A 27,285-nucleotide genomic window follows, 5' to 3' on the forward strand; every position below is an offset into this window, starting at 1 on the left:
TTAGCAACAGCCACAACAGAGTCTAAACATGAAACTGGCTTGCCACAGACTTGAAAAGGATTTTCTAGCCAAATCTTTGCCTCCAGGAGGCCTTGAGTTTGAGGCCAATTTAAATATTGAATCAAGTTCCAGCCAAGATGTAGACGTCAGTAGATACACTTTATCTCCTTGCACAACCAAAAGACAGACAACAACAAATTTAAAAACAAAAAATAACCAGAACTGCCAGAAAATTGAACTGTATAGAAGCCCGACAACCAAAGAGTTGAAGAAGCATTAATCCAGACCGGTTGGCAGGGCGGAGATGGGCAGAAGGGTAGAAAGGACATACAGCAAGGTGGCAGCTGGAGGACTGGTTGGTCCCACATTTGCATGTAGATAAACCAGAAGGAACAGCTGCGGAGCGAGACAGGACTACGCAACCCAGGGTTCCAGTGCGGGAAAAGAAAGTCTCGAAACCCCTGCAGGTAACCTGTGGGTGCTGTGGGCAGCAGGAGAAACTCCCAGCCTCACAGCCTCACAGGAGAGTCCATTGGAGAGACCCGCAGAGTCCTAAAACAGACACAAACTCACCCACCCAGGAATCAGCACCAGAAGGGCCCAATATGCTTGTGGGTAGCAGGGGAAGTGACTGAAAGCCAGCACAGAGCCACGCAAGCAGCATTGTACCCTCTCAGACCCCTCCCCCCCACACAGCATCACAACTCAGTGACCTGGGTTGCCCCGCCCTGGCAAATACCTAAGGCTCCACCCCTTCCAACACAACAGGCGAGCTGAGACAAAGAAAAATGGCCCAAATGAAAGAAGAGATCGAAACGCCAAAAACAGAACTAAGCAATGACCAGATAGCCAACATGTCAGATGCACAGTTCAAAACACTGACAATCTGTATGCTCAGTTCAAAACACGGATAATCTGGATGCTCACTGTATTGGTTGGGTGTGGTTGCAAAATGGAGGAAAAAGCAAAGGCTAGGCAAAGTGAAATAAAGAAAGATATACAGGGAACCAAGAGTAAAGGCAAGGAAACTGGGTCTCAAATCAATGATTTGGAGCAGAAGGAAGAGATAAACATTCAACCAGAACAGAAAGAAGAAACAAAAATTCAAAAAAAAAAAAAAAAAATGAGGAGAGGCTTAGGAACCTCCGGGACAACTTTAAACATTCCAACATCCAAACCGTAGGGGTGCCAGAAGGAGAAGGGGAAGAGCAAGACATTGAAAACTTATTTGAAAAAATGATGAAGGAGAACTTCCCCAGTCTGGCCAAGGAAATAGACTTCCAGGAGATCCAGGAAGCTCAGAGAGTCCCAAAGACGTTGGACCCCAGGAAGCACACACCAAGGCACAGCATAATCAAGTTACCCAGGATTGAAGATAAGGCGAGAATCTTAAAAGCAGCAAGAGAAAAGGAGACAGTTACCTACAGAGGAGTTCCCATAAGACTTTATCAGCTGATTTCTCCAAAGAAACCTTGCAGGCAAGAAGGGGTTGGCCTGGCAAGAGGTTTTCAAAGTCATGAAAGGCAAGGACCTACATCCAAGATTACTCTATCCAGCAAAGCTATCACGTAGAATGGAAGGGCAGATAAAGTGCTTCCCAGAGAAGGTAAAGCTAAAGGAGTTCATCATCACCAGGCCCTTATTACATGAAATGTTAAAGGGACTTACTAAGAAAAAGAAGATCAAAAACTATGAACAGTACAACAGAGGGGCGTGGGAGGGGGAAGGATAGGGGAAAAGGTACAGGGAATAAGCGGCATAAATAGTAGGTGCAAAATAGGCAGGGGGAGGTTAAGAATAGTATAGGGAATGGAGAAGCCAAAGAACTTCTATGTACAGTCCATGGACATGAACTAAGGGGGGTGGGAATGCTGGGGCGTGGGGTGGGGGAGGGTGGAGGGGAATAAAGGGGAGAAAATCAATGGGACAACTGTCAGAGCATAATCAGTAAAATATATTAAAAAAATAAAATTATTGAATGAAGGAACAAAGAGGATCAGTGACCTGACTATTTATTAGTTCTGCCTTTCATCCAAAATCTAGTTCAGTAGGATCTGAGTTGACAGTGGCATATTCTTAACCTCTTCGCTTTAATAACAGGTAGACAGGGATGGGACCAGTACTGACCTCTTCTCCGTTCCCCAAACGTGCTGAAATAATTTTTAGCACCAGGCTGCTTTATATAGGGGTAGGGGGATCCCCTCCAACCACCCTAGTTGCTGGTACTGTATCCAGGTAGCATGCTCACATTGGCTGTCAGGGTGAAGTTTTAAAAGCTGTCCCTCAGAACATGTAAATGAAAACAAAAGGGATCATTAAATTAAATATCAAGTGAGTAAATAGAAGAAAACCTGGGATCTTTATGATATGTTCTATATCATAAGAGAAGAAGGAAAAATAAAAAAGGAATAAGAAGGAACATCTTTTTCTGGAAATAAATTTACTCCATGATACAGAAGAAAAATAAAAACATATTTTATAATTTCAAGAAGATGTCATATTTAGAAGCAAGAACATACTAAGTTGACAGTACAAATAAATGAAACAATAGATCAAATAAAAATTGATTCTTTCAATATTGTGTTAATGAAACAGAAGGAAAACTTGAGGCTGTTATGCTGCTGGGTTCTTTTCTGAACAAAAGGCATAAAAATATTACCTTTTTTCAGTGTTTAAGAAATACAAGAATTGATCATATGCATTTGATCATATGCATATGCAAAGGAACATGATAGATCAAAAACTACATTTATACCATATATGAGTTTAACTCTAAAATGGCTCAAAGACCTAAAATAAATGTAAGAGCTAAAACTATAAAACTGTCACATTGAAGAAAACATAAACATAAATCTTTGTGATCTTGGGTTAAGCAGTGGTTTCTTGGTTAGTACACAAAGAGCATAAACAACAAAAGAAACATTTGATAAATTGGACTGCATCAAAATTAAAAACATTTGTGATGCAAACGATGCCATTAAAAAAATGAAAAGACAACTCACAGAATTGGGGAAATACTTGCAAATCATATATCTCGTAAGGAACTTGTATCTAGAATAGATTAAAAACTCTTACAACTCAATAATGTAAAGAAAATTCAGTTAAAAACAGGCAAAGAATTTAATAGATATTTCTCCAAAGAAGATAAACAGATGACCAATAAGCACATGACAAAGTGCTTAACATTCTTAGCCATCAGGGAAATTTAAATCAAAATTACTTTAAAAAGTGTAATCATTAATTGTATTTCTTCCATTACTATTTCATCCCTTTATACCCCATTTCCCCCAGCAATCACCACACTGTTGTCCATATCCATGAGTCCTTTTTCCTTTCTGCTCAGCCCCTCTACACCCAACCCACTCCTCCACACTAGCTGTCACCTGCTGTCCATCTATGAGTCTGTTTCTGTTTTGCTTGTTGATCAGTTTGTTTATTAGATTCCACATATGAGTGAAATCATATGGTATTTGTCTTTCTCTGACTAGCTTATTTCACTTAGTGTAATGTTCTCCAGGTCCATCCATACTGTCTCAAAGGGTAAAATTGTTTTTTCTTTTTTCTTTTTTTACAGCTGAGTAGTATTCCATTGTGTAAATGACTCATAGTTGTTTTATACAGTCACTTACTGATGAACACTTGGGCTGCTTCTATATCTTGGCAATAGTAAATAATGCTGCAGTGAACATAGGGGTGCTTACATTCTTTGGAATTAGTGTTTTGGGTTCCTTTGGATATATTCCCAGAAGTGGGAAAGCTAGGTAGAAAGGCAGACCTATTTTTAATTTTTTGAGGTTTCTCCATACTGCTTTCCACAGTGGCTGCACCAGTCCAAATCAAAATTTCAATGAGATACCACTTCTCTCTAACAAGTATGGCTATAATCAGAAAAATAGATAATAAACATTGGTGAAGATATGAAGGAATTGGAACTCTCATATGCTGCTGGTGGGATTATAAAATAGTTCAGTTGTTTTGGGTAACTATCTTGCAGTTCCTCAAAAGATTAAACATAGAATTACCACATGACCTAGCAAGTCCACTCATAGGTATATGTTCAAGAGAAGTAAAAAACATATCCACACAAAAACTTGTACATGAATGTTCATAACAGCATTATTCATAATAGACAAAAATTGAAAGCAACACAAATGTCCATCAACAAATGAATGGATAAATAAAATATGATATATCCACACAACATGGATAAATACTGAGAACATGTAAAGTGAAATAAGCCAGTTACAAAAGACCACCCACATTGTGTGTGAAGATGGAATATGGACACTTCCCAGTGAAAAAAATTATCTCCCACCTGGCCTGTCTCAGGAAACTACGGGCGGATGTACTCCACAAAAAAGAGGCAATAAGCTATGAAAGAGGAAGACTTGGGACTGAAAATGTGATCCAACATGGAAATTCCCAGGATAATACCAAAAGAAAATCCCAGAACAACTTGTCCAGTGTGGAGGCTCCAAGTGAAATGTTTCCAGAAAAGAATGGAATGAAAAGATTTCCTGATTAAATTTGATCAAATGAAAGAAATCATGTTGAGAGGAATAATATAGTTCTATTGGAGAAGAATTAGCTGTAAGATACAAAAAAAGTTGTATCAGGTAGAAATACAATTTTTAATAGATGAGATATAAACTATATGAGGTCATGGAATCTGAATATTGATTTAATGTAAAATTATAATACAATACATATTGGGAGAATGAAGGGAGAAGTAGAAAAGAGAAGGCATAGGAGTGCTAAATCCTGATCTTTCATAATCAACAATCAGTAGACAATATCTAAAATTGAAAATGTTATTTAAAACATGGACATAAACACCAGAAGAAATAGGTAAAACATTAAAGATGGTTGTTTCTGGGGAACAAGACTGAGGTGAAAGGGTGGTGTAGAGGACAGCTTTTTAAAAAATTATGGTAGCGTATACGTATAATTACTTTGATGAAAAAATATGTAAAAAATTAACTTAGTCCATTATGAAAATCTTTATAAATTTAACTGGCTGTATTTTTTTGACCAGAAACAAGTAGAAATGAATTATATATTTAAACAATAAGAAACCAAATATCAAACTCTAGGAAATTTTAATGTAATTAATTCTACTGTATAACCAGGTCAAAGAAGAAAAGTTCAACTTAGAAAATAATAAAAAAGAAATATCCTGCCTCTCAAGGCATATGTCGTGTAGTCTGGTGTGGCCAAGCAATATCTGGTAGTAAATTCATTGTTTGAATTTTCATTTTTTTTGTCCCAGAATTACTTTATTTGATCTTAATAAAAAAAATGAATTTTCATTTTTTTCAAAAAAGGCAGTCAACTTAATTAAAATGTTAGAAAATGAAATCTACCTCCCCCTCCTCCCAAAAAAATTAATGGGAGAAAACAATAACATAGAACCTAAAAATATATTCATTAGTGATTTTCTCTGTGTCTTTCCTAATTATATGCAGTCTGGATTTATAATAACTCTTTTTGGGTGTCTTGTTGATTGTATCTTTTTAGGCCTTAAACACAGATAGTTTGAAAATATCAACTCGCTTGAACTTGTTGGACCAAGAGTTGTCTGAAAAGAATGTGGAGCTCCAGAGCAGCACAGCTGAGGAGAAAAGAAAAATTTCGGAACAAATTCAAGCCCTCCAGAAAGAAAAAGATCAGCTACAGAGACAAAGAAACAGTGTTGATGAGAAACTTAAAAATGGTAGCGTGTTATCACCTGAAGTAAGTCAGTATTCTTTGAAACTGGAAGTGCTGTATGACGGATCACTTGGATGACTCCCTTCGTCTCTGTCACTTAAACATAAAAATGATAAATCTGGTGAACTTTGTTTTCTTGACAATTTGTTAGATGCATTGAATTTACCTGGCGCCAGGAGCCATGCTTGACTAGAGACTGCCATGCCCTTATGCAGAGGTCCTTGAACGTGGCCCCTTCCTGGGTTGCCAGGGATTGGGAGACTAACCCTTCCCTTGAGTCTGGCCTTTCTCAGCTGGGTTTCTCATCTGAATTCACAAAATAGACAATGATTTGAAGGGACTCTTTTTCTCATTTCTTCCAAAAACAGCACCTTCTTTCTCTCTGTGCTTCTTTCTTGAATGATACTAGGTAATTTATTACCTCCAATGGATGTTTAGGGCATTAAGGGTTAACTTTTTCTGTTAACCTTGGTTGACAAAGGCCTGGTGTTAAGAAGCCTGTCCCTTCCAGCAGATGCATACAATTCAAATCCCAATAAAAATACCCTTTAGTTAGAGTTTTCATTCAAGGAACCATATAGCTCCTCTCATCTTTATTTTAAAAAAATTATATAAAAGATATTTATTGATTAATAAATGGCCCCAGACTTTGTCATTTTTCAAAATTTTACCCTAGTTGGAAGTGGTACCTGTAACTTACTTGATCAGACAAAGATGGATATTTGAGCCCAAGTTTTCTCTGTGAATATTTATTTTTGACGTCCTGTCATTATCAAAGCAAGAGAAAAATGCTAAGAGAAAGTGAATAGTGGGGAAACACAACTTTGCTGAACTCTGTAGTTTTTTTAGATTGGAGCCAAGAATGAGAGGGAGTTAAGAGGCCAGGTTAAGAAGAAACAGGAGAAAGGATTTCATAATACTAGATTATTGCTCATTGAGTTGATCAAAGGTATTGAAAACTAAGTCGACTGGGGGCTATGTGGCATTATAAGCCTCCACTGCCCTGTTTTATAATTCAACTTAGGTAGCTGTGCAGAGGATCACAGAATTAGGCTGTCCCCCTGAGATTGTTTTATATTGGAACCTAAGCTGGTAAATTTGAAGATATGACAGCCTAAGATATAGCAAAACATGTGAGGATTTCTGGCCTGCCCAGGATTGTTACTGGGCCCTAAGGAAGAAACGAACAAACCAAAAAAAAAAGCAAAAAGCATTATGCTTCTGTTGAGAAATTTATACTCTATCTGGGGAAAAGAGACAGGGGATAAGAAAACTCTAAACCCTGAAGAACATAAAAAAGCAAGTTACAGACAATATCATAAAGCCATACTTATTACATTACTTATACAAAGCAAGGTGGTGATCATTTGGAAGAAGATTATTAAGGCAGTGTTGGTGGATTGGAATCTTGAGCTGGATTATGAAGAACATAATCTACTATACTGTATTGGTCAATATAGAAAAGGCCATTTTAGATAGAACACTTAAATAAGGCATGGAGATGGGAATGAGCAAATTATATTTGCAGAAGGGTAAAAAATTATATTTGCAGAAGGGTAAAGGGTCCATTGTTGTCATCAAGAAACATTTAGATTCTTTTTTGTGTGGAATTCTATAACTAAGATCATGTAGGATTTTATGGTGAAAATAGAAGAGTGTACTTGCTACCTATTTAGAAACCACTCTTAGTCCCGTTTAGTCAGGTTAGCTTCTCTGCATCTTTCTTCCACATGGTTGGTCTTAGTGTAACTCTGAAGTGGACTCTGCTCTCCCACTGTTTTCAATCCAAGATGAATATTAACAGGTAGATCTTCCAATAGCAGATGGTAGAGAACATCAGATACTTATGGGACACAAGACAATAAAAATTGAGGTGGAATAGTTTGCTTTTTGATGTCTTTAAACTTGCTTAGAATTCTCTTCCCACAATAACTCAAAATATTTTTCTAATTGTATTATGCTATGGTAAAGTGATAGATTTTAGATCACCAATTTAACATAAACAAATCACCTTTGGTAAAATCCAGAAACTAAGACTTAAAAATTAACAATATTTCTTTTTTTAGCATAGATTTTATTTAATACACAAAAACCTTTTCATTTAATGACTGCTTGATTTCTAAGAAAAGATCAAGTAGATATTTTGTGGTTTAGAGAAAGAATTATCATTGCTGTTGCAGGTTGAGACCCAAAAAATAATGAGAAGATAAATCATGTAATACTCATTCATTTAAAAAAAAAATCCCTGAGAAAGAGATACCGGATGTTTTAGTTTGTTTCAATGGGACTTAATCATCATTTCCTACTACATACTTTAGCGAGCTGGATTTAAAATACATAAATCTTGATGGAGTTGTTCCAAGAGAAAAAAAATTTGCTATATTGAAACCGTAAATATATTCAGAGAATTGTTTCCATTTAGACTCTTGAAATTTTACATTCTTTATTCCATTATTCTTTGCATGCTTAATCCTTGATTTTCATGTTAACTTAACATTTATTTATTAAATTTAGAAACACAATTAAGTGCTATCCTGAAAATAAGTACTTAAGGGTTTAGAGTAAAGAGTGTTCATTCTCATAGATGGATGAAAACAGGGTAAATTGAAGTGTCATTTCCTTTTAACTATGGAAACCTACATATTATTTTAATGAAAAAAATGCCAGTATACAGCTTTATACTAAGCATCAAAAATCATCTAAATAATGCAGAGCAGTTGCCTAGTAATTGAGGAATAGAAGAAAATATAAGAACTATTATATATATGTTCATTTCATATTTTAAACTTTCATGTTTTAGGATTAGAAGACACATATAATTTATTGAGAAATATACAATATATACTTAGTCCGGGGGGCAGGCAAAAGTTGTACAGTTGTTCATATGTAAAAAGACATGCAGGTTATGATCATTAACTCAAAAGAATGTCACAGTGCAACTGTAAGCCTAGTTTTGCCTACCTCTGTATATGTAGTGCTTGCTCAAAAGTTTTTGTTAGTTTTTTTACTGATCGGGATGTATGCCCTAAAAGGATTGGAAACCACTGCTTTAGATTGCTGTTACTCTCAGATCCCTGATCTCTGGACCAGCAGCAACAGGATCACCAGGGAATCTGTTAGAAATGTAGAACCTAAGGCCCCACCCAGACCTGCGGAATTAGAATTGTGCATTTTAACAAGCTCCTTGGTTCACAATGAAGTTTTGACAAGTGCTCTATGATAAAGGATAGTTAAATCTTAGTAATTTATGGTTTAAGTTGTGGCAAATTTTCATCCTGGAACAGTTTCCCATTGCCAATCATCTTGTTAACCTGTACCTGTTGCTGACTTAGAGGAAACCACAAATATTTACACACTACAGCCTTATGGAGCAGGCTAGTCTCAGGGTTCTATAATTGCAGTCCCACCTTATAGTATCTTGGTACTTCCATAACTTAGATCCAGAACTGTAGGAACTAAGTTTGTATCATGTTGTCCTCAGCCATATATAAAGGCAAACTCTCTCCACATTTGTTTTTGGTAAAAATATAAACACAGTATGCATTCATAAGTCAAATATGTCCTTTATAATTTATTTTTATTTTCTGGTCGCTCATTCATTCACCTGATTACCTTTCAGGATTTAAGTTATTTTACTTTAAAAGGTGAATATTATTTTCTTATGGAGTGATTGTCAAATCATTAAATTGTTTCAGTTGTTGACAGGATTACAGATGTCCCCCATTTTCCCACCCTTTGTCCCCCTCCACCCATCCCCCATCTCGACCTTCACCACATTGTTGTCTATGTCTGTGAGCTATGCAAATGCGCAAATACGTTATTTGGGTAATCTCTTCCAGGTCCACGATGGTTAGTGATTGCACAGAGAAGTAAAATGGCTCTTTGAGGATATTTTATAAAATGGCTTTTCAAAATAAGTATTATTTTACCTTCCACTGGAATAGGTTATTACATACCATTTCCCTGAATTTCAGAAAGGAGTTGTAGAAGTGACTCTATTCTTTAGGTAGATTAGAAAGACTGACATTATTTCCCATGAAATGCTGGGGAGAAAAGTGGAAAGAAATTCTTGGGTTATATAACCAAGACATAATGAAAATATATTTTTTTCTTCTTCCTTCATTAACTCACTCATTAGACACTTAACTGAATTTCAACTCCGTGATATATATTGTGCTAGGTAATCAGGATATGACTATAGATAAGACATTCTGCCCTCAAGGAACTTAAAAGTTGAGGTGATGTCCACCACAGGTACACGTATTATATATACATGTGTATATATATACAGATATACACACACACACACACACACACACACACGTGTGTGCATATATATATGTGTATATATATTCATTCAAGTTTCAGGAATTCCTAAATAATTTCTTACCAGAGATTTGGATAGCTCCCACCAAATAATGTGTTATTTGGATAGTTCAAAGAACCACTAGATTTTGACAGGTATTCATCATATTTTTTCCTACAAAGGAAATCTCTGGCATGTGAAAAAGAGGTTATGCTGCCACCATTTTTAATGCCTATATATTCCCTCTAGTTATGTCTCGCAGGGATCTTATGAAATGCTTTATGTCCTTAAATCCTTACTACTTTTTCTTAATGCCATACTGTTTTTTCTCTAGACTCAAATCTGATTACTAGTTTATTTTTTAATATTTTATTGATTATGCTATTACAATTGTCCTAATTTTTTGCCCTTTGCCCCCTGCTGCCCCCTTCCACCTGCACCCCCACTCCCTCAGGCAATCTCCACACCATTGTTCATGGGTTGTATGTATAAGATCTTTGTTTGGCTACTTTATTCCCTATACTGTACTGTACATCCCCATGGCTATTCTGTAACTACCAATTTGCACTTCTTATTTTAGATTAAAAAAATTTTTTTTTGTTTAGATTTTATTCATTTATTTTTAGAGAAGGGAGGGAGGGAGAGAGGAAGAGAAATATCAACAGGTTGCCTCTTGCACGCCACCAAGTGAGAACCTGGCCTGCAACCCAGGCATGTGCCCTGAGTGGGAATCGAACCAGCAACCTTTTATTTCACAGGCTGACAGTCCGCTGAGCCACATCAGCCAGGGCTAATTACTAGTTCTTAATTTATTTTGAATCTATTTCTTCTTTCCCTCCTAGCAACATAATGTTTTAATAGATCCTTGAAGAAACATCAGAGGGTCTCCAGATCTTACTGACACATAATGTACACTTTAGGAGGTAGGGAGGGAGATATATTACAAAATTGCTAATCCTGTGGGCTGAGGCTTTGAGCGTACCCCATGGTGATCAGCCTTTGTTCTATGACCTTAGGATGTTTCATAACTTACCTAAGCTTTTGCCTCTTTTATTTTACTGCATAGGTTTATTGCAGCGATTCAATGATTATATGTTATAAATGTGTATACAAACAATGCACTGTGTCGCTAAGGAAGCACTCCATAAACATTGTTTTCTTAAAGTTTAGTAGTCGGTTGGACACAAATACAGCAGTTCCTTGAATAATGTAATTTCATTATAATGCTTTTTCTTAAATTATGTTGTATTGCTTATGCTATTACAATTGTCCCAGTTTTGCCCCTTTGCCACCGTCCACCCAGCACCCCCACTCCCTCAGGCAGTCACCACACCTTTGTTCATGTCCATGGGCCATGCATATAAGTTCTTTGGCTACTCCATTTCCTAGCCTGTACTTTACATCCCCATGGCTATTAATTAACTACCTATGTGTACTTCCTAATCCCCTCACCTCTTCACATATTCCCCCACATCCTCCTGCCATCAGGCAACCTCAAAATGCTCTCCATATCCATGATTCTGTCTCTGTTCTTACTGTTTGCTTAGTTTATTTTTTAGATTCAATTGTTGATACGTATTTATTGCTTTTATTATTTATAGTTATGATCTTTTTCTTTTTAAATATATATTTTACTGATTATGCTCTGACAGTTGTCCCATTGATTTTCTCCCCTTTATTCCCCTCCACCCTCCCCCACCCCACGCCCCAGCATTCCCACCCCCCTTAGTTCACGTCCATGGACTGTACATAGAAGTTCTTTGGCTTCTCCATTCCCTATACTATTCTTAACCTCCCCCTGCCTATTTTGCACCTACTATTTATGCCGCTTATTCCCTGTACCTTTTCCCCTATCCTTCCCCTCCCACACCCCTCTGTTGTACTGTTCATAGTTTTTGATCTTCTTTTTCTTAGTAAGTCCCTTTAACATTTCATGTAATAAGGGCCTGGTGATGATGAACTCCTTTAACTTTACCTTCTCTGGGAAGCACTTTATCTGCCCTTCCATTCTACGTGATAGCTTTGCTGGATAGAGTAATCTTGGATGTAGGTCCTTGCCTTTCATGACTTTGAAAACCTCTTGCCAGGCCAACCCCTTCTTGCCTGCAAGGTTTCTTTGGAGAAATCAGCTGATAAAGTCTTATGGGAACTCCTCTGTAGGTAACTGTCTCCTTTTCTCTTGCTGCTTTTAAGATTCTCGCCTTATCTTCAATCCTGGGTAACTTGATTATGCTGTGCCTTGGTGTGTGCTTCCTGGGGTCCAACGTCTTTGGGACTCTCTGAGCTTCCTGGATCTCCTGGAAGTCTATTTCCTTGGCCAGACTGGGGAAGTTCTCCTTCATCATTTTTTCAAATAAGTTTTCAATGTCTTGCTCTTCCCCTTCTCCTTCTGGCACCCCTACGGTTTGGATGTTGGAATGTTTAAAGTTGTCCCGGAGGTTCCTAAGCCTCTCCTCATTTTTTTTTTTTTTTTTTTTTGAATTTTTGTTTCTTCTTTCTGTTCTGGTTGAATGTTTATCTCTTCCTTCTGCTCCAAATCATTGATTTGAGACCCAGTTTCCTTGCCTTTACTCTTGGTTCCCTGTATATCTTTCTTTATTTCACTTTGCCTAGCCTTTGCTTTTTCCTCCATTTTGCAACCACACCCAACCAATACAGTGAGCATCCAGATTATCCGTGTTTTGAACTGAGCATACAGATTGTCAGTGTTTTGAACTGTGCATCTGACATGTTGGCTATCTGGTCATTGCTTAGTTCTGTTTTTGGCGTTTCGATCTCTTCTTTCATTTGGGCCATTTTTCTTTGTCTCAGCTCGCCTGTTGTGTTGGAAGGGGTGGAGCCTTAGGTATTTGCCAGGGCGGGGCAACCCAGGTCACTGAGTTGTGATGCTGTGTGGGGGGGAGGGGTCTGAGAGGGTACAATGCTGCTTGCGTGGCTCTGTGCTGGCTTTCAGTCACTTCCCCTGCTACCCACAAGCATATTGGGCCCTTCTGGTGCTGATTCCTGGGTGGGTGAGTTTGTGTCTGTTTTAGGACTCTGCGGGTCTCTCCAATGGACTCTCCTGTGAGGCTGTGAGGCTGGGAGTTTCTCCTGCTGCCCACAGCACCCACAGGTTACCTGCAGGGGTTTCGAGACTTTCTTTTCCCGCACTGGAACCCTGGGTTGCGTAGTCCTGTCTCGCTCCGCAGCTGTTCCTTCTGGTTTATCTACATGCAAATGTGGGACCAACCAGTCCTCCAGCTGCCACCTTGCTGTATGTCCTTTCTACCCTTCTGCCCATCTCCGCCCTGCCAACCGGTCTGGATTAATGCTTCTTCAACTCTTTGGTTGTCGGGCTTCTATACAGTTCAATTTTCTGGCAGTTCTGGTTATTTTTTGTTTTTAAATTTGTTGTCCTTTTGGTTATGCAAGGAGAGAGTATATCTACCTACAACTCCATCTTGGCTGCAAGTCTATAATGTTGATCTTTTCCTTAAATAAGTCTCTTTAACATTTCATATAATAATGGATTGGTGATGATGAACTCCTTTATTTTTTTCTTGCCTGGGAAGCTCTTTATTTGCCCTTTGATTCTAAATGATAACTTGTTGCATAGAGCAATCTTGGCTGTAGGTCCCTGCTTTTCGTGACTTTGAATATTTCTTGCCAATCCCTTCTGGCCTGCAAGTTTCTTTTGAGAAGTCAGCCTACAGTCTTATGGGAATTCCCCTGTAGGTAACTAACTGCTTCTCTCTTGCTGCTTTTAAGATTCTTTCTTTAACTTTAACCTTTGGCATTTTAATTATGATGTGACTTGGTGTGGACCTCCTGCATCCATCTTGTTTGGACTCTCTGTCCTTCCTGGATTTGCATTTTGATTTTCTTCATCAAATTAGAGAAGTTTTCTGTCATTTTCTTTTCAAATAGATTTCCAATTTCTTGCTCGCTCTTTTCTCCTTATGACACCCTTATGAGGTGAATGTTGGACTTCTTGAAGTTGCTCGAGAGGCTGCTTACTATCATCATTTTTTTGGATTCTTTTTCTTCTTGATGCTCTACGTGGTGGTTTTTTGCTTCCTTATGTTACAAATCCTTGATTTGATTTTCAGCTTCATCCATTCTACCTTTGTTTCCCTGTAAATTGTTCTTTATTTCAATTAGTGTATTCTTTATTTCTGACTAGATCTTTTTTGTGCTGGTGAGATCTTCACTAAGTTCCTTAAGAATCCTTTTAAACATTTTGAACTCTGCATCTGATAGATTACTTATCTCCATTTTGTTTAGCTCTTTTTCTGGTGTTTTGATCTGTTCCTTCATTTGGACCATGTTTCTTTGTCTCCTCATTTTAGCAGACTCCCTGTGTTTGTTTCTATGTATGAGGTAGAGCTACTATGACTCTCTGTCTTGGTAATATGGCCTAATGTAGCAGGTATCCTATAGAGTCCAGAGGCAGAGCCTCTCATATTGCCCAAGCTGGGTGAGGTTCGCCCTCTGAGTGGGCTGAGTACACCTTCCTCTTGTACTTCAGCTCTGGTTGCTGTTGGCAGGTCAATGAAAGGGATTTACCCAGGTTAGTCAGCTGCAAGGACTGGCTGTGACCACTGACCACCAACCCCTACCCTCTGTGGAGGATCAGCTGTGCAGGGGCAGGGCGGTGTTGCTCCAATATGGTCTGTAGGTGGGTTCACAGGCTCTGGGGTTTCCTGGGTGGTGCAGGCCAAGGTCAGCCCCAACCTTGTTCTGCCTGGAGCCACCCAGCATGAGGTACAAAGCAATCTGAGATGGCTCCTACTTGTGCTGAGCTTGGAGGTTCCTAGACAAAGCCAAGCAGTGAATCTAGGCTGGTGGCTGGTAGTCCTTGGCCTGGGGCCAACTTAGCAAGAGGTATGAAGGCTGGGGGCTTGTTTGAGAGGATTTAGGAAGATGGGCAGCATGAGCCAAGACAAGCCATTCATTTGGAAAACCCATTGTTAACAGCTTGGGTGGACTGGTAAGTTGGGTGGACAGAGCCTCAGAGGATCTGCAGGGCAGGGCAAACAGCCTTAGCCACATTGATGGATTCTCAGAAATGGCATCCACCTGCTGTCCTGTGTCTCTGTGTGGGGAGGGATCAGAAAAGGGACAGTGACCTCTGCCTACCTTTTTGCCTGGGAGAAAGCTGTCCCCCAGCTCTCACCCTGATGCCAGATACTTCAGTTCCTCTCTATATGCCTCTGGTGCTTTTCATGCTGCTACCTGGTGCTGGAGCTCAGATGCAGAGAATCTGAGAAAGTTTGTATGTGGGTCCTTTAAGAGGAACTGCTTGGAAATCTAGCAGTTTCTTCCACTGACTCAATCCCTGCTGTAGTTTTTACAACCAGAAGCTATAGGAACTTACCTTCCAGGTACTGGAACCCTGGGCTGGGGGTCCTGGTGTGGAGCTTGGATTCCTCACTCCCATGATATCCCTCCTGAATTTTTATCCACCACTGATGGGTGTGGGACCAGCCTGTTCCACATCGCCGCTCCTCCTACCAGTGTGGAAGGATGTGGTTTCTTTAATTCCATAGTCATCCGACTTCCATTCTTCTCAATATCTAACAGTCCTGAGTGATGGTTGTTCTATAGTTTAGTTATAATTTTGATGTGTTTGTGTGAGGAGTTGAGCTATGTTTACCTATGCCTCCATCTTGTCCGGAAGTCTCATTTCATTATAAAATTGATGGGGGAAAATATCAGTTCCAGGCTGGGGTCACTATCTGTTTGGCGTTTGCATGTTTTCTGCATGTCTATGACTGTTCTCTGTGGACTCCAGTTTCCTTCCACATCCCAAAGCTCTGCACTTTAGAAGAAAATATGTGTCTAAATTGCCCCAGTCTGAATGAGTATTGGTATGGATGTAAGCATGTTTTGCAATGGAAGGACATGCTGTCCAGGGTGGGTTCCCACCTTGCACCATGAGCTACAGGGACACACGCTGGGCACCCATAACCCTGAAATGGAATCAGAAGGTTGGCAAATCATTATCTCACTTGTTTTTCTTAATCTTTCTTAAATGTATGTATAGCTGACATTTATTTCAATGTTTAATATTAGAAGCATTTTGGGTCTTTATTTAGAGGCTTGGTGATGTTTTTATGGCCAAATATATATACTGTAGGAACTTAACTCTTGTTTATATCAATCAATGTATGGTAAAATTGGTTTTGTTATACATTGTTTTGCTTACAGTTGCAGTTTCCAAGAACCTATAGCCACAACATTAAATGGGGACATACAAGTAACTTAGAAAATAAGTATATGACAAAGTCCATGTTATACTATTTCATTTAACATGACTGATTTCTATTGTATTATGCCTAGGAAGAACATGTTCTTTTCCAACTTGAAGAAGAGATTGAAGCTTTGGAAGCTGCAATTGAATACAAGAATGAAAGTATCCAGAGTCGCCAGAACTCACTCAGAGCTTCATTTCAAAATCTCTCTCATAGTGAAGCAAATGTCTTGGAAAAACTAAGTGACCTGAATCCTATTGAGATTAGAGCCATCCTTTTCAGATATTTCAATAAGGTCAGTTTTTGAGGGATAGAGGATTTTCTTCTAAATAAGGGCCAAGATGCTTAGCTATCTCACATTTATTTAGAATTTTTAAGGAACTTGAAAACCTTAAAGATTTGATGGTATAACTCCAGATTTAAGCATGATTTCTCTCTATAGTATGGCATGTTGTCAGCAGAAAGCATTGTGATTATCTGAGTATGCAGGCCTAACTTTGTGTGGTTCTTAAAGTTGAAGGGCCTTTTGAAAGAGGAGCGTTTGAAATGCTGTTTAAAATAAAAGAATTTAAGCTGTATTCCTCATTCAGTACTTCTTGATATTTTCTAGATTTGGATGTTGCTAATCAGCATTCATGAAAAATTAAGGGCCTACAAGCTTGGGTTCCCTTTCCTTCATTGCTGTAGGATAGGGGTACATTTGCTTTTTCATCATAACCACTGAATTGACATGGAAGTGAAGTGGTACAAAACTGGCAAAGGCTAATAGATTTTAGCATTAACCTGAATGTGCTTAATATTAATTAAAATAATTTATTTTTTTATATGTATTTGACAGTTTACTGATCCAGAGATGTTTCTTACAATGGAGAACTATATCCATCTTTTCTCTAATGTATTCTCTTATGATATATATTATGAAGCATTAAACAAATAGATAACTTTTTCTCTGAAAAGTATATGCAGTTTAAGGGGGTATCAGACAATTAATGAACAGTAAAAACTAAAGTTTTAAAATAAAGTCCCAATTCTGTTAGCCAAGTGAAATAAAGATGAAAAATTAATGGAAGTGTTATGTACAGCCCTCCTCTTGTTTATTTACTGTCAGTAGAAAGCTACTGTTATGGATGAGAGTGTATCCTATCGCTCACTAGGTGTGGAGGACAGAAGAATAGTGGAGTACTGTCCGAGGTTTGGGCATATAGATAACTCTTTTGTGGTGCTCTTAGATCAAGTGCTCTTAGCCTAAGGCATCCAGGCCAATGTCAGTGGAGTTTCTGATCCTGAGAACCATTTGTAGAAATGAATATTTTTCTAAAAAGGTCGTTATATTATTAACAAGCTCTGTGACACAGTCATTTTTACCTCATATCAATGCAGAGAAGAACCCAATGGACTAAACGCACAGTCTAAAACCAAACTCTGTATTTGGAGTTTAAAAAATTCTGTCACTTATCTCTAACATCCATTTTGGACTTAACGTGGAGAATTATCTAGGTATTACAAGAATTTTTAGCTCTGAGTCTGCTTAGATGAGATAAATAGAATTATAGGATTATAAATATAAATTATGGGATTATAAGTGTCTAAGAAATGTTGGAGGGGTGATTAGTAGAGCAACATTATACTTAAATGAAATGACTACCAATTCAGAATCCCAACAAATTCAAAAGGCTATTAGGTTATTCTGTGAGTATGTTACAAAGCATTTACCTAGTTATACTGTGGTGATTAAGGAAGTTTATCTTATGAAACCTAACAGAAGTAGATTAATGTATTGTATCAGGCTATCTAAGACACTTAAAAGATCAAAACATGTATTTGCTAGGTAGTTAATTTGCGAGAAGCTGAACGGAAACTACAGTTACAGAATAAAGAAATTAAAATGAAGATTCTGGAACGGGACAATATGGTTCGTGAGTTGGAATCTGCACTAGAACATCTGAAATTGCAATGTGACCGGAGGCTGACTCTCCAGCAAAAGGAACATGAGCAAAAAATGCAGTTGCTGTTACATCATTTCCAAGGTACCTCCTCTTTTGTCAGTTCTGTAGAGATGATGTGTAGGAGGGGGATTTGAGAAGGGAGTGTTTGATCACTTAAAAGTCCAACATCTATCAATAGTTACTACTTATACATGTTTTTGTGTTTTCCATGTTTTGGTTAGCACATGTTGGCATTGCTGCCTTTGATGTAGAGCTATTCATGCTTGAAATGCCACCCCTTGTGCTTGTCACACAAAAGAACTTCTGCAATCCTATTAGTTTGTCGTGGTCTAGTTTTTATGTAGAGATATGGGGTGACTTCTGGCCTTGTGGTATACAGTTGAAAGTTTCTATCTCCTAAGGATATAGTGCCTTGATATTTAAATTACCCTCCCTTCATAAAATTAAGGTGATAGGCTCTGTCAGATTTCTAGTCATGTTTCTTGTTATAATTTTCAGTTGATTATAACTTTTATGCATTAAGGTTGTATCTTAGGTCAAAATTCGCTTGCCATTTATGGGCATATATCAGTTTACAATAGTTTAACTGTCAGCTCTGGTGTGAAAAGAGCTGTCATAGCAGTCAGTCCTCACATTACCTGGGCATATGGCCGGTACACAAACAGTTGCTATGGCAACAAAATCACTGCCAGGTGATACTGGTAATCCTTCAATCCAGGCTGCTTAGCTGCTTAGTCTTGATTCTTGGGAATCTATAGCTGGAAATGAATTAAAAGGGATCTGGAAGAAGCAACCTGAGGAAGCAGAAAATTGCAAAATATATGAATTTGAGTGTTGAGGCAATTTGCCTCTAAATTAATTCTACAATTAGTTAATTGGCATCCAGTTGCCTGATGACAGCATTTTCTTGACAGGATTCCATACATCACATCATTCAAATGTACTCTATTTACCTTATTTAATTCTGTCTAAGCCTCTAAAAGCAAGAGCCTTAAAAATTCATTTCTAAAACTGGGACAGGTTTTCATAACATCTGAAAATGTTAACAATTTATAAATTTTCTAACTTCAATTGAAAATGGGATATAAAATTAAGTTTATTTATTTGATATCCTTTATGGAGATTTTGATTTATGATGTTAATTTAATTTTAAGTATCTTCTAAATAAGATGATGGGTTAATTATACAGGGTGGGGCAAAAGTAGGTTTACAGTTGTTCATATGGAAAATAATACAATAATTAATAAATAATGATAAAAGGATAAACTGTTTCATGTACTCACAACTGTAAACCTACTTTTGCCCCACCCTGTAAATATACAAATACACTTAGATAAAATTTTACAAAACAACCAATTATAACAAAAGAAAATTACAAACCAGTAGGACCATTTTATAAATTTACCAATAGGAAAGAGGAGATCTGAAAGTCTATATTTTCTGTAGGTTACTGAGTTTTACTGGTTTTAGAACATACCCCAATGGGGACATTTTTAGACATTCAAAAATATTAATTAGAAGCTTCATGTTACTATATTGTAGCGTAAACTAGAACTTTCCTTATGCTAGTTCCTCTTCTTTTGTGGTGTTTTCCTTTGTAATTTAATCTTTCTAGCTTCTTTTGACAGATTTTGGTGGGGTTTTTTTTTTTGGTGAGTGGTTTTTCGGTTGTATATTTTCTGAGCCTATAAACTTTAGGCATGTGACTTTTCATATACCCACTATTCTTGATGTAAACTTTAAGATATTGATGCAGCTGATAGAGTTCCAAATGTGAATTTTTTACAGAAAAAATCCTTCTGTTCTAAGGATAAATCTATTTAGTAGCTACTCAGAAAGTGCTTATGAATCATAAAAATGTGGTTAGCTTGTAGGGGGTAGGGTGGAAAAGCTGACCTAAGGTACCAATCCTACTTTGAAAAATTTTACAAGCAGAAGAATCCAAATTGTAGATGAAAACAAATCCATTCAGGTGACAGATACAAGGGTAACATACTTCTGACCCTTTAAATGTGGTCTGGGGGCTGTGTTAAAGCCTAATTTTCAATCATTTATGCTGATTTTAAATGTAAATTTCTGTTTTATAGAGCAAGATGGGGAAACTATTATGGAAACTTTAAAAACATATGAAGATAAAATCCAACAGCTGGAAAAAGATCTTTATTTCTATAAGAAAACCAGCAGAGATCTTAAGAAGAAACTTAAGGAACTATTAGGGGAAGCAATTCGAAGGCGACTAGAACCATCAGAATGTAAGACGTTTAGTGCTACTTGTCTTGTTGACTGTTTCTCTAGCATTTGAAGTTGGTCTGATTTGTAGTTTACCTTTTCCCAATTGATTTGGTTATTTAGGATTAGATATGTCCTTCTATTTGAGTCTGTAAAAAAAATAGTTCTCTAGTATATGTATAAGACAGAAAGAACCATAGGAAAAGTGAGTGAATGAATAAATATATATGTGTGAAGGGAACTACCCATATTGATTGCCTGCCATGTGCCATGGGTTTTTGTGTTTCCTGACTTAAAATAACCCTATGACCTACGATAGCTGTTGTTTTCCTACTTTATAGTAAATTAAGTCTTCTGATTATCATACAAAAATGTAAAATAAATAATAAAAGTATAGGTAAGATAATATTATATATATTTTTAAGATCAATCAGGTCTTTTTCATATCATGACCTCTGGAAACTCAAAAATGTGATAAAACCCACTGTTGAGACAAAAGATGTTTTCTTCCCTAGTTATATGTAGAGATGTAGAAGTAGCACCTTCCTAAATGAAATGCTGAAACATGACAAAATACTTTGCAAAAGTAAAAAGTTCTGTAATTAAAATATACTCTCTTTGAGCCCACCAAAGAGTAATCAATATTTCTGAAAGAATATATTCTAAGTTTTATAAAATAATTAGCCTTCCTTTAGAGAAAATAGAAGACTTCTAATACTTTAAGTGTGGCTTATGAAAATTTGATTTTACAACCTCTTAGAATGTAACTATTTTGTATCTATAGAGAAAAATGCTTACAAATGGATACAACAATACAACAAAAGACTAGTGAAAAATTATATATGTATGGGTAATGAAATTTATATGTTGAATATGTAATGCAAGCAGAATTAATGTAGTTTTAAAATTTAAAATTTAGTAATATTTTAGAAGTAGTTCTAATGCTACCTTACATTTATGATATTTATAATTTATATATATTTTCACAAGTAGTTCAATTTAACCCTGAAACGCAAGGTAGGCCAGTGTCTGCTAACCCCATTTTTAGTGGAAGGAATTGAAATACACAGAGGTCAGGTGACTCATAGTAATAAGATTATGGTCTAAGGTCCATTTTCTTACTCCTGGTCCAGTATTCTAGGATAAAAGTTGTCTTAGGATGGAGATGTGATGCAAATGTGCAAATCTAGCCAAAGAGACTAAACTTTCTGATTTTTATTGTAGTAATACAGAGGTAACTTACTAATATAATTAAAACATTTACTTGAAAACCGCTTGCAATATTTGGCTGAACCTTTTATTTGAAACACTACTTATAAAAAATTAAAATGTAAAAAGATGTTAAATAGGAAACAGAATCATTAGCATAAGGTCGTTTTAGCTTATACACACTTTCAAATTTGAGATATCTGACATTGGATATCTAGTGTTTAAATGACCCCTGTTTATACTACTGCATCTACTAGAGATTCCGTAAAATGACTGTGTGGTGTGGTGGTATACAGCTTTAAGAAACTTGGATCCTCGTCCTGCTCTTTAAGGAGACAAACACAAAAACCTCTAAGTTAAGTAATCTTGGAGATATGTAAAGTGGTAATTACACATGTCTGACCAACTTTCTTGGGAGGGCTAGTCTTACTAATGTTGAAGATATTATTTCAGCTAGTTTTCTCTTCTACTAGGAACATCTTAAATACTTTTTTTTTGCTATAAAAAGTGATAGTCATTATAGAAAAAATAAAAAATACAGAAAAAAACACCCATAATTCTACCCAGAACTATTAACATTGAATATAAATCTTGTCACTATTTCCCCCATGCTTTAAAAAAGATACAGTTGGAATTATTTTGGGGATATAGCTTGTATTATATATCCTGTCTCAAAATGTTAACTTTAATATAATGACATTAAACAAGATTTGTTTGAATTATAAAATATAGCAATTTAGATATATTAAATTCTGAGTTGCCAGAAAGTACTATATGCTTAATAATCAGTATCCTAGTTAATATATAACTGTTTTGTATTGAGTTCATTGTTTTTTGATAGTCTTTTCATTGCTTGCCTACCAGGTTTATATTTATCTTCTCTGATTATTTATAGCATTTTCAAGTGCATGAAAATTAATCTTTTGACCAAGATACTGTGGTCACTTCTTGGTCATGCCTCTGTTTAGTACATCTGTTTTCTAACGTATTTTGTGAGGATAAAGTCAGTTTATATGGACACATAGTGTAAGCACTTATTTAAGTATACAAATCTCTATCCTTGTATCATTTAAATCACTATAAAACTCTGTGTAAGGATACCAGAGTCAGAAGATGTGGGCTGGAATCCTAACTCCTTATCTTACTAGCTTTGTGACCTTGGGTGAATTAACCTTTCTCTAAATTGTTCCCTAATGGTAAAATTCTAGAAGAGGGAAACTTTCTAAGAATCTGAGTGGGCTTGGGAGTGAGTGAGCTCATCTGTGCTCTTTGACATAAGGCACTGTGGCCTAGCCATCAGGATTTTTAAAAGATTCCCATTGACTCTTAATGTGAATACACTTTGGAAGCCACTGTCTGTGGTCTGCTTTGTGAGGATCTGCTTGTTCTATGTGAGGATCTATGTCATTTATTAGTTTGGGGGGTTTTTTTGTGAGAGAATTTTAAAAACTAGAAAATCCTGTTTTAAACCAAGGGTCACAGACTAACATGCCTGCAGGAGCCAGGGAAGCCAAGGGTCACAGACTAACATGCCTGCAGGAGCCAGGGAAGCCAAAGCGAGCAGTGGCGACTGCAGCTCTTGTCTAGGTGGCAGGGACAACTCTGCTCCAGTTGCTACTGCCAGGCAGAAACTATCAGTTCTCTTTTTTCCTAGAAATGTTGGAAGTCTATATTTTTATATGAAACTGAACAACTTTTAAATTTGATCGTGTATTATTTTTTAATTTTATTTTATTGTATTTTGTTTATTTATTTTTATGCTTACCCAAGGAGTTTTTTTCATCATTTTGAGAAGGGAGAGAGAGAAACATTGATTGGTTGCTTCCTGTACATGCATGGACCAGGGATTGAACTCACAGCCCAGGCATGTACCCTGATTGGGAATCAAACCTGCAACCTTTTGGTTACGGGGCAATGCTCCAACCAACTGAGTCACACTGGCTAGGGCTGGATCATATATTGTTTTATAATTTAAGTAAAAACTGTCTGCAGGCCAGATTTGGCTTGGGAGTTGCCATTGTGCAACCTCTGTTTTTAAACTTGGTATTCATAGGATTAGAAGTGTACTAATCATGTGTCAACATATGTTAAAGTTGGCATTTTTCACTATAGTAGGTTCAGTACCTATATGGACTTCCCTTAAGCACGTTTTTGTCTTTGCTATTAGATGATTCTATGATTTGAGGACCTCAAAGCTTTGTTCCAGCAGGGTATCCTGCCCCCCTCAGTGGGTCTGTGCTCCCATTTTGATAATAGAGCCCTAGACTGTATCCAGAGAGCAGAACCCTCCTATCATGCTAGGAGTACTGACCAAGACTAGATTTTCCCACATATAATGCCAAGTCCTGGAAGCATCATTGGAGGCAGGGGCAGAGACAGGATTGTCCAGTGCTGCCTTAGCACGCTTAGTGGAGGGCTGGTGTGGAAGGGCACCAGGGAGGCCCAATCAGTGCACTCCTGTGTTTCCAGCAAGTCCCAAAATCACTGGCAGACTATTTCTCAACTTTATTCCAGGAATGAAAAGTTCTCAGTTACTCATATGCAAGATGCCATGAAGTAAAATAAGAATAATTCATATTCACACTTCTATTTGTCTAAGAGGGCATTTAACAACAACAACAAAAAAGCTGAAAGAATTTATATTGAGTAATAATAATGTAATTATGTTAGGATATCATGACTTAAATACCTGCTTTTGAGGAAATCTCTCTCTCTTTTCTTTTTTTCCCCTTTGGCTTATTTTTAGATCATGATGCTGGAGATGGAGTCCTGAATACAGAAGAAGCAGGCATGGTTTCAGAAGAATTAAAATGGGCATCTAGAACTGAAAGTATGAAATTAAGTGGAAGGGAAAGAGAATTAGAGAGTTCGGCAAGCAGCTCAAGAACGCAACCAAATCCTCCAAAGCTCTGGGAAGATGGCCCAGAATTACCTCCGATTTATAGCTCTTTAGCACCTATTAGTGGGCATTTATTAAGCAATGAGGATAAAACAGAAATAGAAGAAAATCAGTTTATAAAACCTCACAGTCAACCATCACCCCAAATTCAGACAGTGGGAAATGTGAGACAGCTTCATGGTATCATGCCTGTAAAGCTGTGTCGCAAAGAGTTACGTCAAATTTCTGCCTTGGAACTATCATTACGACGGTCCAGTCTTGGAGCTGGGGCTGGATCTATGACTGCTGATTCCATTGAAGTGGCTAGGAAACCTAGTGACTTAAAAACTTAGGTAGTTACTAATAGAACTTTTAATTTAGTATATGTGTAAAATTCCTTTTTCTAACAGGTTAATTAAAGCTTAAGCTCACAAGCTCTTCCCTCAAGAAAAAGGAAGAAGAGAAAGGAATCCCGACTCCTTTTGTGTAATACATATGCGTAATCTTCTATAGTACATTTGGGGAGTTGTAATTTGCTTTTTCATAATAACCAAACACACATTTTTCCAATACTATAGAGTAATGGAGCACTTAAATATTTTCACTTACAAATTTGTCTAAAATTCTTTTCCAGGCATATATGAAGAACAGGAATAAGAGTAGAATAATAAATGTCTATGAAATGTACATTATAATATAAAAGGATATTGTTATTTAAGTATGTTATAATTCAGTAATTATATAAGTTCGTTATTGTTATTTTCAAATACAAGTATATTTTTACTATTTTGAAAAGATCCAGTTAAATATTGCTGATGTCAGAGAGAGAGTCACCTGCATATGTATTGGCACAACTGAAAATCTATGGCAAAATGTAGCCTGTGGGCTAAGGCAACTAGAGGTTTGTGAATTAAGGTTAATTTGTGGTCCTCAGAGTCCACAGGTTGAATGATCAGTTTGATTTTTTAAACGTGGTCTCTGTTCTTTTTCTGGAATTGTTTTCAGAATGAATGTTATGTTATTGGTTTGCTAATATTATGGAATATAAGTTTCCATTTCTCTCCTGCCCTATCTATTCAACATGTATCTCTTAATGCTACTGAAAATGGAAGAAATGGGTGCTGTTCTATGAAGCAGGGAAACAATAATAGAATAAGACTAAAGTATTCTAACATTTCAAGGAAAAGATATTTGATCATATGGAGTACACCTGTAAAGCTTGAAGTATAACCAGAGGATTTTTCTCTACAACTGTAGGCAGGCTTTGTACACAGTCCAGGCTACACTGAGGCTGTAAATATGTAAATGAAAAATTTTCTTTAAAACTTTTTTGATCTAAACCTTACTATATAATATAAACTGTTTGGAATTAAGAACTAAACATTAAGTTGCCCCACATAATACAGTTTGTACTTTTGCACTGTATTTGTCAATCACAGAAAACATCCCCACATCCCCTTATAGTGACCAGAGAGGTATTTTGTTAAAGTATTTTTACTTATGTTATTTTTGTTACTTTTAAAACTTTCACTTGTAAAATAAAGTTTTGTTTTGGGTTTTCTATAGATTTTTTTTTTATTTATTTAGTTTTAGAGGGAAGGGAAGGGAGAAAGAGAGGGAGAAAAACGTCAATGTGTGGTTGCCTCTCGTGCACCCCCTGCTAGGGACCTGGCCCACAGCTCAGGAATGTGCACTGACTGGGAATCCAGCCGGTGACCCTTTGGTTCACAGGTTGGTGCTCAATCCACTGAGCCACACCAGCCAGGGCTAAAGTTGTTTCTTAAATTAATGTTTGGGTGGGGCAGTAGCAAAACCACCCTTACTTAACGGATACCTACTCAATTAGTCACCTACTTCCTTGCAGACTCCATAATTTCTTATCTGATGCTGCTACTAATTTTTCTTTTGTCCTTTTCTCTGTTGCTGTTGACCCTGACCATCTTTCATAAGACCCAAACTGTTGGAATAGGATTCGTTGGTCCCACAGCTAAAAACCAGTTCCTATAGAAAAAGAAAACCAAACCAAAACAAACTTCTGAATGGGTGAATAGTTTCTGTATCTCTTAAGCATGGTACTAAAATTCATTTAAATTATGGGTTAAACAGACTTGTAGACTTACCTGGGAACTGAACCATAGTTTATAACCTTGGCCCATTGAGGAACTGCTTCAAACAATGAATTTACAAACTACCTTGGAAATTTTATTTTTAACAGGGATATTTGAAATCAGATTCTGGTTTTAAGTGAGTTTCCTCTTTTTGCCTTGGTTTGTATGATATATATTTAATGTATATCACACATAATGTGAATATAAATATATAATGGCAAAAGGCCACTGCTTTAACAAAGAACAGCAATTATATATTTATTAATAAATACATATCAATGAAGGTCCCAATTGTAAATCCTTATAATATTAAGTAATACTTTAGAAATAATTTATGTAAGAATGTATTCTAATGCTGGTATCCTGCTTGCCCAAGAAATTGGCATATACTTGTTTTACCTATGGAAATATAAACACATTTTCTGAAATGTGTAAATATGTTTATTTTCTGAAAGCCAACAAAATTTATATCCAACCAACAATGATTAGATTTGATAATGCAAATGTGAACTGACTTATAAATACAGAGGTATAGTTTTTTCCTTCCAGTTAAACATGTATCTTTTATATGCTATGATAGAGTTCATTTATATACACAAACACACACATATAAGTAATATCCTGGAAGTGAACTTCTTGTCATTCTAATTTAGTCAGTGCCCTCAAA

At 36.8% G+C, this 27,285-nt stretch overlaps 1 protein-coding gene across 1 annotated transcript in view; it reads left to right on the forward strand.

Moving 5' to 3' along the window:
* Nucleotides 1–24,896, forward strand: part of KIF27 (kinesin family member 27) — an 83,581-nt gene extending 58,685 nt beyond the window's left edge. Inside the window, exons 14-18 of the mRNA XM_054582975.1 lie at nucleotides 5,518–5,733; nucleotides 16,337–16,543; nucleotides 18,077–18,275; nucleotides 20,282–20,446; nucleotides 24,379–24,896. Coding sequence (XP_054438950.1) covers nucleotides 5,518–5,733; nucleotides 16,337–16,543; nucleotides 18,077–18,275; nucleotides 20,282–20,446; nucleotides 24,379–24,863 — 1,272 coding nt within the window. The 3' untranslated portion in view covers nucleotides 24,864–24,896. The remainder of the gene's footprint in view (nucleotides 1–5,517; nucleotides 5,734–16,336; nucleotides 16,544–18,076; nucleotides 18,276–20,281; nucleotides 20,447–24,378) is intronic.
* Nucleotides 24,897–27,285: the final 2,389 nt, after the last annotated feature.

Source organism: Pteronotus mesoamericanus, unplaced genomic scaffold (assembly GCF_021234165.1).
Source record: "Pteronotus mesoamericanus isolate MK-2021 breed Mesoamerican mustached bat unplaced genomic scaffold, CSHL_Meso_final contig_73, whole genome shotgun sequence".
NCBI lineage: Eukaryota > Metazoa > Chordata > Mammalia > Chiroptera > Mormoopidae > Pteronotus > Pteronotus mesoamericanus.